The sequence below is a fragment of the Anthonomus grandis genome, chromosome 12 (assembly GCF_022605725.1).
Source record: "Anthonomus grandis grandis chromosome 12, icAntGran1.3, whole genome shotgun sequence".
NCBI lineage: Eukaryota > Metazoa > Arthropoda > Insecta > Coleoptera > Curculionidae > Anthonomus > Anthonomus grandis.
The window spans coordinates 2,810,476-2,823,103 of NC_065557.1; the positions used below are offsets into that span (position 1 = coordinate 2,810,476).

The following is a 12,628-nucleotide window of genomic DNA, read 5'->3' on the forward strand; positions in this document are numbered from 1 at the left end:
GGTTATTTATTTGTTTAGGAATATTAAACGTCCTAGACGAACAGAAATGTTTCGACTCACACTATATAATTGTAAATTATGTCTTACTATATGTATTAAACAAAATGCTCTACTAGGAATGAGGTCATTATATTTCCAAGCAATACTAATTTGAATTTTTTTAACCTCATTGTATAGACAGTGCCGTATTGGATTAATTATGACCGAATAATCGTTCCCAAGGCAACCAAACTGATTATTGACCCAACCTTTCAAATGTGACTTTGGCATAATTTGTTCCTAATAAACTTTATCCATTTTCTTATACATTATTATACAGAAAAATAGCGAATTTTTAACCATGTCATCAACGGGACCGACGGTGAAAAACTTCAAAGTGGGCACCGTGTTCGACCGCTTCTATTTTAGCAAACAGCCGAATTACAAATGCGTCGACGAATATTTGACCTCGTTAAAGACCGCGGGACAACGAAGATTGGCGTAAGAGTTCATTAAAAAATTTGAATAATTTTCCCAAATTAATATCGGTCTTGTGATTTAGAAACCGCAATAACGGGGACAACATCGAACGCAACGTGGAAATAACAAACTATTTAATGAGACGTCAACTCGCCAAAACCACTAAACGATTGGAAAACATGCGGAAGAAATTCAACGAGCAAAGGAAAAAGGTGAAGGAGCAATGGAACGATTTGCAGGAAAAGGAGAATAGTTTAAGACAAAATTTCGTCCGATTTAATCAAGTAGGTTTGTCATATATGTTTATGGTGTCGCCATCTATTGGAAATAAATGGTTTAATATAGCTTCCCAGTAAAAACAAAAAAATCTTCTTTAACAGTTTGTAAAAGAAAACCAGGAGAAGAAAGAGCGTGCAGCAAACAAACTCACCGAACAGAACCAACTGAAGGAGGAGCGACAGAGAAAGATGGAGGAACTCTTAAAGAAACTGGAAGTCATCTGCAGCGTTAAGGTCGAAATGGATAAGAAAATCTCTCAGTACCGCATTTACGAGGAGTTTTTGCTGCAGGTGGTCGAAAAGGAAGAATCTATCGCGGGCATCAACGACTTACTAAAAAGGTAAAAAATCAGTCTCCTATTAACTTAACGGTGACATCTAGCGGTAGAACTTATAAGCTTATTGACAGCAATTACTGTCACTGTCAAAGTTGTCAGAATTCGCTTATTGGATGAGTTTGATTGTGTAAAAAATCATTAGGATTTTTTGTAAAATTTTATTTAAGAAAATTGAGGTTTATGTGTCAACGCCAATTTGTGAGGCATAGTCCAAAAAAAAAAATAGAATTCTTTATCAACTTTTAAGCAGGATAATTTAGAAACTATTCCAGGCACGCTTTTGCAGTTTTCAGTGGAAGTTGACGCCTTTTTTAGAGAATCATTTCATATATAAACGATTTTTTTAGCTCAAGAACTTTTTGAGTTAGAGTCGAGTTTGTGAGGCATAGTCCAAGGGCAAAAAAATAAAAATCTTAGATTATTATATCGACTTTCAAGTAGAATAATTTGGAAACTATTCCAGGCAGACTTTTGGAGTTTTCACTGGAAGTTGACGCCTTTTTTAGAGAATTATTTCATATATTAAGGATTTTTGTAGCTAAAGAACTTTTTGAGTTAGAGTCGAATTTGTGAGGCCTAGTCCAAAGCCAAAAAAATTAAAAATCTTAGATTATTATATCGACTTTCAAGCAGGATAATTTGGAAACTATTCCAGGCATACTTCTGAAGTTTTCAGTGGAAGTTGATGCCTTTCATATAGAATCATTTCATATATAAACGATTTTTTTAGGTCAAGAACTTTTTGAGTTAGAGTCAAATTTGTGAGGCATAGTCCAAAGCCAAAAAAAATAGAAATCTTAGATTATTGTATCGACTTTGAAGTAGAATAATTTAGAAACTATTCCAGGCACACTCTTGAAGTTTTCAGTGGAAGTTGATGCCTTTCATATAGAATCATTTCATATATAAACGATTTTTTTAGCTTAAGAACTTTTTGAGTTAGAGTCAAATTTGTGAGGCATAGTCCAAAGCTAAAAAAAATAAAAATCTTAGATTATTATATCGACTTTCAAGCAGGATAATTTGGAAACTATTCCAGGCAGACTTTTAAAGTTATCACTGGAAGTTGACGCCTTTTTTAGAGAATCATTTCATATATAAACGATTTTTTTAGCTTAAGAACTTTTTGAGTTAGAGTCGAATTTGTGAGGCATAGTCCAAAGCCAAAAAAATAAAAATCTTAGATTAATATAGCGACTTTCAAGTAGGATAATTTGGAAACTATTCCAGGCACACTTTTGAAGTTTTCAGTGGAAGTTGATGCCTTTCATATAGAATCATTTCATATATAAACGATTTTTTTAGCTCAAGAACTTTTTGAGTTAGAGTCGAATTTGTGAGGCCTAGTCCAAAGCCAAAAAAAAATAGAAATCTTAGATTATTGTATCGACTTTGAAGTAGAATAATTTAGAAACTATTCCAGGCACACTCTTGAAGTTTTCAGTGAAAGTTGATGCCTTTCATATAGAATCATTTTATATATAAACGATTTTTTTAGCTCAAGAACTTTTTGAGTTAGAGTCGAATTTGTGAGGCATAGTCCAAAGCTAAAAAAATTAAAAATCTTAGATTATTATATCGACTTTCAAGCAGGATAATTTGGAAACTATTCCAGGCACACTTCTGAAGTTTTCACTGGAAGTTGACGCCTTTCATATAGAATCATTTCATATATAAACGATTTTTTTAGCTTAAGAACTTTTTGAGTTAGAGTGTAATTTGTCAGGTATAGTCAAAATAAGCCCGACCCTGATCACTAAAGTTAGCCGCTTGACAGTTAAACCATGCGTTAAATGTCATTTGTCAACGTCAACAGTAATTTAAACAGTACCGTAGTAAGGTGACTATTTTAATTATTAAATAAATATAATTCTGTTAACGAGTATTACTTAGGGAAGTTGACTCGCTTTAATCATGCGAGTTTGGGCATTTTTCAACGGACATATGGACTAATTTAATAAATTGTCGTTTCCTGTATACTGACATAACCTAAAAATGTTAAGCCATTCATGACGTCATCCCAATCTTGACAGTGACAGCGCATTGTTTGCTTTTGAAAATGTTGGCGCCAAAAGTTAATTTTTGGCATGAAAAATGGAATTTTTTAGATATGAGGCGTTAATCGGGGCCCGAAAGGAATTAAACGACATGCAACAGGCCGACATGATGAAACTCGAAAAGGCTAAAAGTAATTTGGTAAGACTTTAAACGTTCATAACCTAAAAGTTGAATTGCATGTATTATTTCGCCTTTTTATGTTTTTTTTTTCTAATGTGGTTTAATGCACTGCTGTGTTGATAAATGCACGTGTTCAGCGGTTACCAGGTAAGTGATCCGATCCCCTTAAATTAGCCTCAATAAATCTTAGAAACGTAAACTTTTAGAAGAAATTCACTGAAGAAAGTATTATTAAAATATCTTCCATGTACAACCGAATGAACGCCCTACATGAAAGATACGAAAAGGCGCAACTAGAATGTAAAAAGTGGGATAAAATACATAAGTACGGCGTCCTGAATACCACCGAAAAACTCATTAATACCGTACGTATTTAGGTAATTTTTTTCAAAACGTACACGTGCATTTATCCATATGAAACATTTCAAGGTTGCCATTAAAGAATCCTGCCTTAAAATGTACCTGGAAATATGCCAGAGGAAGAATACGAAACCCGTGCACCAAAACAACGTGGAAATGCAACTTTTAGCCATAAAACAAGCAATTGGGGAGTACGAAATTATCAATAAGAGAGTCGTGGAGATGAAGGAGAGAGACCTGAGGGCGTCCATTGATCCGAAAGTTTCTAGCACAGCATACAATAACATATAGCTTCACAACTCTCTTGGCGGGAACGGTTTGCGCCGATCGGGTCCGCGCAGGCTATAAATCCCGCCTTTTGGCGGAAAAGGCTGCATTAGCGTCAGTTCGGGGTAATTTCAAGTTGTTTAGTGCATAGAGAAATGAACACCAAAATTTTTTTTTTTAGAAATCGAACTAACTATACCAGCGTCTTCTTTAGACCACCTACATTACGAAAATACCGGGTTATAACGAGATTCGAGCAGAACTAACTGAATGACAGCACTTTGAAGATTCGGAAAAAGTCATTTTTCGACCTCGTTTTTGAGGCCAAAAATGGGCTTCAAAAATGCGATATCTCAGCTACTATCAGAGCTACGACCTTGCGGATGGTCTCGTTGGATTCAGAAAGACGAAACTAAGACAAAACCGTTGGAATTTTCCAGATCGGACCGGTAGTAGCCGAGATATCGACCTCCAAAGTTTGGGTTTTTTCGTTTTTCGGGTATACCCCCCCGTATCGATTTTTTTCGCAAAAATGTTTTTTTTTCGAAATCGAACTAACTATACCATCGTCTTCTTTAGACCACCTACATTACGAAAATACCGGGTTATAACAAGATTCGAGCAGAACTAACTGAATGACAGCACTTTGAAAATTCGGAAAAAGTCATTTTTCGACCTCGTTTTTGAGGCCAAAAATGGGCTCCATAAATGCGATATCTCAGCTGCTATCAGAGCTACGACCTTGCGGATGGTCTCGTTGGATTCAGAAAGACGAAACTAAGACAAAACCGTTGGAATTTTCCAGATCGGTTTAGTAGAAGCCGAGATATCGACCTCCAAAGTTTGGGTTTTTTCGTTTTTCGGATATACCCCCCCGTATCGATTTTTTTCGCAAAAATGTTTTTTTTTCGAAATCGAACTAACTATACCATCGTCTTCTTTAGACCACCTACATTACGAAAATACCGGGTTATAACGAGATTCGAGCAGAACTAACTGAATGACAGCACTTTGAAAATTCGGAAAAAGTCACTTTTTGACCTCGTTTTTGAGGCCAAAAATGGGCTCCAAAAATGCCATATCTCGACTACTATCAGAGCTACGACCTTGCGGATGGTCTCGTTGGATTCAGAAAGACGAATCTAAGACAAAACCGTTGGAATTTTCCAGATCGGACCGGTAGTAGCCGAGATATCGACCTCCAAAGTTTGGGTTTTTTCGTTTTTCGGGTATACCCCCCCTTATCGATTTTTTTCACCAAAAATTTTTTTTTTCGAAATCGAACTAACTATACCAGCGTCTTCTTTAGACCACCTACATTACGAAAATACCGGGTTATAACGAGATTCGAGCAGAACTAACTGAATGACAGCACTTTGAAAATTCGGAAAAAGTCATTTTTCGACCTCGATTTTGAGGCCAAAAATGGGCTTCAAAAATGCAATATCTCAGCTACTATCAGAGCTACGACCTTGCGGATGGTCTCGTTGGATTCAGAAAGACGAATCTAAGACAAAACCGTTGGAATTTTCCAGATCGGACCGGTAGAAGCCGAGATATCGACCTCCAAAGTTTGAATTTTTTCGTTTTTCGGGTATACCCCCCCGTATCGATTTTTTTCACCAAAATTTTTTTTTTTCGAAATCGAACTAACTATACCAGCGTCTTCGTTAGACCACCTACATTACGAAAATACCGGGTTATAACGAGATTCGAGCAGAACTAACTGAATGACAGCACTTTGAAAATTCGGAAAAAGTCATTTTTCGACCTCGTTTTTGAGGGCAAAAATGGGCTCCAAAAATGCGATATCTCGGCTACTATCAGAGCTACGACCTTGGGGATGGTCTCGTTGGATTCAGAAAGACGAAACTAAGACAAAACCGTTGGAATTTTCCAGATCGGACCGGTAGTAGCCGAGATATCGACCTCCAAAGTTTGGGTTTTTTCGTTTTTCGGGTATACCCCCCCGTATCGATTTTTTTCACCAAATTTTTTTTTTTCGAAATCGAACTAACTATACCATCGTCTTCTTTAGACCACCTACATTACGAAAATACCGGGTTATAATGAGATTCGAGCAAAACTAACTGAATGACAGCACTTTGAAAATTCGGAAAAAGTCGTTTTTCGACCTCGTTTTTGAGGCCAAAAATGGGCTCCAAAAATGCGATATCTTAGCTACTATTAGAGCTACGACCTTGCGGATGGTCTCGTTGGATTCAGAAAGACGAAACTAAGAAAAAACCGTTGGAATTTGCCAGATCGGACCGGTAGAAGCCGAGATATCGACCTCCAAAGTTTGGGTTTTTTGGTTTTTCGGGTATACCCCCCCGTATCGATTTTTTTCTACTATATATTTTTTTCTTTCTAAAAAATGAATATTAACATACTTTTAATTGCTCTATGGTTTAGTGTTATTTGTGTAGCAGAGAGAGGCGTAGCGTATTTTGTGTAAATTTTGGATTTAGTGAGAAGTATAGTTAAGTAGTAGAAATGAGTGAAAATAAAGGACATTGCACTTGTGCAGTAAAAAACTGCGTTAATAAAGGCTATAATTCTAAGAAAAGATTTTTTTGATTTCTCAAGGATTCCGTTCGATAAGTACCTACTTCGAACTAAACAAATTATTTTAATAATGCTCTTGACAATATTATCTGCAAAATATTACTATAGATTCAAACTAAACTGTAATATCTGGGTTTGTTTCTTTGTTTGGCAATTTTTAAACGTCGCGTCTTGTCATTTCGAGACTTATTAAAACATTTTTGCCCGATGTAGTGAACATTTCATCCCTTAGTATAGGATATTAGGGGTTGTTTTTACCATGAACCTCTCTAAAATCGAAAGTCACTAAAAAAATGAAATTCATTAAAAGTTTTAAAATATCTATTAACAGTACTATCAGTTTGTTCAATTAACTTCGTGATACTGCAGGGTATGATTATCTGTTTACAAAAAAATTAAATCAAGATTGTCTTGAAAACCATTTTGGAAAAATTCGAAGCGAAAATGGTAATTGTATTAATCCGACGGCGATTCAGTTTTTTCGAACTTTTAGAAAGTTACAATGCGTTAATTTGTTTCATTCAGGTGCGGAAAACTGCGAAGCAGCACATCACCCTGTATCTCAGAAACAAAGCAACTCCCGACATACGTTCATAGGAACTTTTTTTCATAAAACGACCTAACGATTCACCCTGTATAGTTTCGTACCGTAGTTAGGAAACACCCTCTATAAATAATTATATATGCGGTGTAAGGAAAATAAAACTGTTTTTCAATTATGAAAATGCACATATATTATCTTATAGTGACTTTCTATAATTATTTATAAAAATATAAAATAATAACACTTTGAACAACTTTAAACAAGGTGAAATGTAGTGTTAAGATGTTGTTCGTTCAATTGACCGGCAAGCACTTGTCAAATTTTATATATTTGTCCAGGATCATGATGTGTAAGTAGATACATTGAACTGTAGATTTAATTAAAGAAAAACAAAATAAAAAAACCTTTTCTAGGTGCAAAAAGCAGAATATTCTTTATTATAGTTTTATATTAAAATTGTACTTGGCCAAAGGCCTTGCATCAGTAAGAAATCAGAAATTAATACTTCCTATAGATAAGAAAGTTCCATAAGAATTCCTTTGGTGAATATTATAAATTTAATAACTGTGAATAAATTAGCAACGAAAGAGTCAATAAATAAAAAGTATAGCAGCAGAAACAAAAGAGCAAAGGTTTAAAGTAGAATGTATAAGAGGTCAATACAAATTTAACAAATTCACCAAAGAATTACGCCCTACCAATTCAGCAGTATAGTAGTAGATTGAACAGTAAATAAATAATCAAGTATTAAGGAAATTGGTTTTGGCTATTTTTTAGAAATCAGAAAGCACTTGATACAATGTCATCTTATTAATATTACATGGAAGATTATTGACCTCTTTTTGAGATTTTTTAAATAAACTTTCTAGAAAGTTTTATAGAGTCAAGATGTTGGTTGTTTTTAGATGCCAATAATGCAAATTTTGAGTCAGTGTCTTTAATAACCTCATTAACATCAGAACACCACGAGAAAAAAAGAACAATTTCGCAAATTTTGCGTCCATCCTTATGTGTTCTGCAGCCTATTATTTCGTAATTAAATTTGCCTTGAATTACTTACCTTTTAATTATCCATGATGTATAATCTCCTGATCGAGTAAAAAAATCATCATTTTAGTGCTAGTATTATTGTAACGCAAAAATGAACTAATTCGGTTAATTAAAACGCGAGTTATAAGCCAAGGAACCCAAAACAATTTTTTGAGTTTTGCTACACTGGGACGCCATCTACAAAAACTTGAATAAAAAATGTATTATTAAAGGGATTTGAATGAAATTTTGTGTAAATATTAAGGAAACTCCCAGAAATAACTTAAAATCAAAATCAAGTAAATCGGAGTATTAAAACGCGTGTTATAGGCCAGTGAACCTAAAACAAATTTTTCAGTTTTGCTATATTAGGACCCCAGCTACAAAACCTTAAATAAAAAATTTGTTATTAAAGGGATTTAACTGAAATTTTTTAGAGACGTTACAAAAGGTACTAGTATTATTGTAACGCAAAAATGAAGTAATTCGGTTCATTAAAACGCGAGTTATAAGCCAAGGAACCCAAAACAATTTTTTGAGTTTTGCTACACTGGGACGTTATTTACAAAAACTTGAATAAAAAATTTATTATTGAAGGGATTTGAATGAAATTTTGTTGAAATGTTAAGAAAACTCCCAGAAATAATTTAAGACCACAATCAAGTATAAATCGCAGTAAAATTCCTTAAATATTAATTAAATTTATTATTATATACCCTTTGAGTTATTGCCACTAATCTAAGCTGTTTCATTTGCCAGATGTGCATTTTTCAATATGGGATCTGCTTTTGACGTTCATGCTCCAATTCCATTTTTACCTGTAGTTCAATATTTGTTTTGCAGAAAAGGGCTATTAGGTATTTAGGTATCTAATATTTTAAACCCTGTATTATTTTTTTTATTCTTGAAACAATAATTAGGTAATTAGTACAACACTCGACATAATTACCTGCTGAGGTTGCCGATTCCGCTTTCTGAACTTATACGTGGCTCTATTGAATATGTAGCTAAAAAGTTATTTAATAATGTTCCACTAGAAAATAACAAAACAAGCCTACGGATAAAAAAAAGGAATTTTTCGCCAGTAGAGCTTACTATAGCTTAAGGGAATTTAACATTTAAGTATTCTTTATGATTTAAATTTTATTATAGTTGCCCACACGTTGCTATTTATTTTGGCGAGTTTCAGTTGTATAGTGGAACGATGCCTTTAATTAATGTTTGACCAAAGTCAAACGTGCGCAGACGTCACGTTAAACAAGTGTCATTATACGTTATGTTGTCACTTTCAGGGGGGATAAAAATCCTTTAAACTTTATGCCTGCGTAGAACCACATCGGAAATACACTGGAAATTTAAGTGTCTCTCTCTCCAAATAAGTGGGTGGGGGCGGACCGAACCGAATGCACCAACTCAATCAATTTAAGGAAGGAAAATTGAAATTTCCGTGCGAAAATGGTGGACCAGGACTTGTTGGCGCGAAATTACAGACTGACCTCGCGTCCGGCTTTGAACAAAAACGCATTCGAAGAGCGAACGATTGATATGGATAAGCGCAACGTTGACGGGACATTCCTTGGGGAAGTACGTCCGGAAAAGTTGGTCAGGAAGTTCAGGGAGTCGGAGCAGATTGTCAGTGCGGTCAAGAAATGCCCTCTGGAAACGTTGCTGGTGCCGGAACAGCCGAGAAACCTCACTAACCATCAAATTAAGCTCTTTAACACTGAGCGGCGACTGCAGAAAGCTCGCGTGAAAATGGAAAAAGCGCGAAAAATCATCGATCAAAGGTGGGCGGACTTGGAAGCGAAAGAGAACGAATTAAAGGAAAATTTTATTTTGTTCAATGAGGCAAGTATCAAATTCCTTAATATGATCTTTGTTTGCTTTACTGCCCTTTGGCGGCCATTTTGTTTCAATTGACAAGTAAAGAGGGCAGATCGCGTATTTATAGGTTATGTCAACATATAATATTTAATCCATCCATATTTTAGTTTGTTTTAGAGAATGTAGAAAAACGCGAAAGGGCTCATAAAACGATAAAATCCCACAAGAAAAACATAAAACTCAGACAAGAGGAAATAGACAATTTAACGAACCGAATAGAAACAATACGAGAAATACAGGTCACGATGGAAAGACATATAGTAAAACACTCGGGTTATCAGGTATATCGAAGCCCTACTAAACCTTTAATATTTTAAACTTTTTAATAATTTCTTTAAAGGAATATTTAGAGCAAGTTTGCGAGGTAACGCCCAACTTCAACTACATAAGCGACCTGATTTCGCGCTTCCAGGAACTGGGCGAGCAAAAAAACTTTTTAATCGAACGTCAAAAGAACGGCATGAACGAGTTGGAAAAGGCGAAAACTCGTATGGTAACTCAACTCGGTCAAATAATACATGCAACTCACTACTACTATAATAATTTAATCTTACTACGGCCCTGTCCAAACGACTTATGAAGTTGACAAGTGACATTTAACGCACGGCTTATCTGTCAAATGGCGAACTTTAGTGATCAGGACCGGGCTAAGCTCATCGTATCATTTCTTACAGATGAAATTGATCGAGGAAAAAAACTTCGTAATAATGGGCCTGAACAACCAGATAGCGAACTTACAGGCGCGTTACGAGAACGCCAACATAAAAGCCCTGGAATCCGAGGAACTAGTCACGCAAATCAAGAATAACGCCGTGAAACAGATGGGGGAAATTGACACGGTACATATTTGTCAGGAATAATAATTGATTTTCACCTGTAAACGTCACTTTTCTTAGGTGAAAAATTCCATATGGAACGTGTACGTGCATATGGCCTCGTCGAAGAAGCATCCGGTCAAAATCAAGAAGGACAATGTGGAGGAACAAATGATGTACATCAACCGGACGCTCACTGAGCTGAATAAAGTGAATAAATTGATTAAGAAAAAAGCGACGAAGGCGGCTACTAAATGAACTAATTATGGTTTTTTTTTAATGTTATATTAGTTAATATACAAGGGTAAATAATTTTTGCGTTTTATTTATGTAATATTAGTTCAAAATAAAAAAATCGTTGCCATACTTGACATAAGTTTGTCGACTGTGATGGCTGTAGGAAACAATTTTATTATGAATGTTCAGATCTGACTAGTTCGGAGATCAGAGTCATAGAATTGAAGAATAAACGGAGTTTAAAATATTTTTGTACCCTCTGCCTTAAGGGCTTAAAGCTCATCCTGCTTCTTCAGAGGCGTATTGAATCTCTGGAGGGAAAACTTAGCTCATTAGAAGCCAACACCACCCAATTTAGTGAGGCTATTGATAAAGTCAGTGATCTCCAACAGCAAGTCAATAATATACCACCTAGTACTTCTCAATCCCAGGTCAACGACAGCAATGATTTAATGCAAGAGGTCGCGGATCGACAGAGGAGAATGAATAATATCATGCTGTTTAATATGGAAATCTTACCACACACTTCAGAAATTACCCAAATTGGCAAGCAAATGCATGTCTCAGAAGTGATTTTGCTTAGAATTTGTTTCTATTTGATAACTTTTTGTATTAGTATTAATTGATAACCTGTTTACTCATATGTAATTAACTTTAATAAAAATACATTATTTTTAAATACCTATATGCATACATATTATTTTGAATTAGGTAAGGTTTAAACCAGTAATTAGTTAATTAAGAAACTATTCCAGGCACACCTATGAAGTTTTCGTTGAATGTTAAAGCATTCTTTATACATTAATTGCGTATATAAACGACTCTTGTAGCTTGAAAACTTTCGGAGTTAGAGTGGAATTTATGACCCAGGATCTAAGGCTATAAAAGTGGCCAACTTCGAGGGTTATATCAACTTTCAAGCGAAATAATTGAGAAACTATTCCAGGCACACCTATGAAGTTTTTATTGCGTGTTAAAGCCTTCTTTACACATTAATTACGTATATAAACGACTCTTGTAGCTTGAAAACTCTCTGAGTCAGAGTGGAATTTATGACCCAGGATCTAAAGCTCTAACAGTGGCAATCTTCGAGGGTTATATCAACTTTCAAGCGAGATAATTAAGAAACTATTCCAGGCACACCTACGAAGTTTTCATTGGGAGTTGAAGCCTTCTTTAGAGATTAATTTCATATATGGAAAATTCTTGTAACTTAAAAGATCTTTAAGTTAGAGTGAAAACTTGACAACAATGTCCAAGAAACTTAAACAAATGACCATCGAGTCCAATTAAGTTATGCATTATTTTTTATAGTTTCGGTTGGTTGTATAAAAAGGTTCGTTTTAATGACCTATTAATTAATAAATATACTGTATATATTACGTAATCATGTACATAATAATGTAAATAAAACAATAAATTATAAGGGTAATTAATATGGATAACCAGACATGCCCAGTGAAGTATTGAAAGAACAACAGCATTCAACTTTAAGCAGTTTCTGCATTCATTTTAACTGTTTCTGGTTAGTTCTACTTAAGGATTTCTTCCATCTGTAAGTGCAGGTAGGGCTACAAATTTAAAAAATTAACTATTTGTACAATTAGATAGGATAAACTTGCCAGTAAACATTTTTTAGACGTATTGCAATGGGTTGTCAACAAGGGTAAT

At 34.9% G+C, this 12,628-nt stretch overlaps 2 protein-coding genes and 1 long non-coding RNA gene across 5 annotated transcripts; 2 read left to right on the forward strand and 1 right to left on the reverse strand.

Annotated features, from left to right (window-relative positions):
* Positions 1 to 236: 236 nt before the first annotated feature.
* LOC126742746 (coiled-coil domain-containing protein 42-like) lies at positions 237 to 11,032 on the forward strand. 2 transcript variants are annotated; one of them, XM_050449535.1, is made up of 6 exons: positions 237 to 480; positions 542 to 743; positions 840 to 1,078; positions 3,184 to 3,271; positions 10,580 to 10,744; positions 10,802 to 11,032. In XM_050449535.1, exons 1-6 carry the CDS (start codon positions 341 to 343, stop codon positions 10,976 to 10,978), a joined length of 1,011 nt encoding a protein of 336 aa, XP_050305492.1. In that variant the 5' UTR covers positions 237 to 340; the 3' UTR covers positions 10,979 to 11,032. The 2 variants fall into 2 exon arrangements, with proteins under 2 accessions (XP_050305492.1, XP_050305491.1); XM_050449534.1 differs by lacking the exons at positions 237 to 480; positions 542 to 743; positions 840 to 1,078; positions 3,184 to 3,271 and adding exons at positions 9,268 to 9,869; positions 10,013 to 10,186; positions 10,246 to 10,398.
* Positions 3,268 to 4,000, forward strand: LOC126742757 (uncharacterized). 2 transcript variants are annotated; one of them, XM_050449547.1, is made up of 3 exons: positions 3,268 to 3,400; positions 3,460 to 3,618; positions 3,683 to 4,000. In XM_050449547.1, the coding sequence occupies exons 1-3, from the start codon at positions 3,377 to 3,379 to the stop codon at positions 3,902 to 3,904; spliced, it is 405 nt and encodes a 134-aa protein (XP_050305504.1). In that variant the 5' UTR covers positions 3,268 to 3,376; the 3' UTR covers positions 3,905 to 4,000. The 2 variants fall into 2 exon arrangements, with proteins under 2 accessions (XP_050305504.1, XP_050305506.1); XM_050449549.1 differs by having other exon boundaries at positions 3,293 to 3,400; positions 3,463 to 3,618.
* A 1,279-nt stretch (positions 11,033 to 12,311) lies between the features above and the next one.
* LOC126742763 (uncharacterized) lies at positions 12,312 to 12,607 on the reverse strand. Its single transcript, XR_007662712.1, has 2 exons — positions 12,576 to 12,607; positions 12,312 to 12,528 (listed from the first exon to the last, which is right to left on the reverse strand). It is a non-coding gene; the product is annotated as an uncharacterized LOC126742763 (long non-coding RNA).
* Positions 12,608 to 12,628: the final 21 nt, after the last annotated feature.

What these genes read in the sequence shown, in the direction of transcription:
- LOC126742757 (XM_050449547.1), top strand. Translation starts at nt 3,377, where the DNA reads ATGCACGTGTTCAGCGGTTACCAG. An exon ending in ACGTGTTCAGCGGTTACCAG is followed by an intron (nt 3,401 to 3,459) that starts GTAAGTGATCCG and finishes GTAAACTTTTAG; the next exon opens with AAGAAATTCACTGAAGAAAG. An exon ending in CCGAAAAACTCATTAATACC is followed by an intron (nt 3,619 to 3,682) that starts GTACGTATTTAG and finishes AAACATTTCAAG; the next exon opens with GTTGCCATTAAAGAATCCTG.
- LOC126742746 (XM_050449534.1), top strand. Translation starts at nt 9,477, where the DNA reads ATGGTGGACCAGGACTTGTTGGCGCGAAATTACAGACTGACCTCGCGT. An exon ending in ATTTTATTTTGTTCAATGAG is followed by an intron (nt 9,870 to 10,012) that starts GCAAGTATCAAA and finishes TCCATATTTTAG; the next exon opens with TTTGTTTTAGAGAATGTAGA. An exon ending in AGATGGGGGAAATTGACACG is followed by an intron (nt 10,745 to 10,801) that starts GTACATATTTGT and finishes CACTTTTCTTAG; the next exon opens with GTGAAAAATTCCATATGGAA.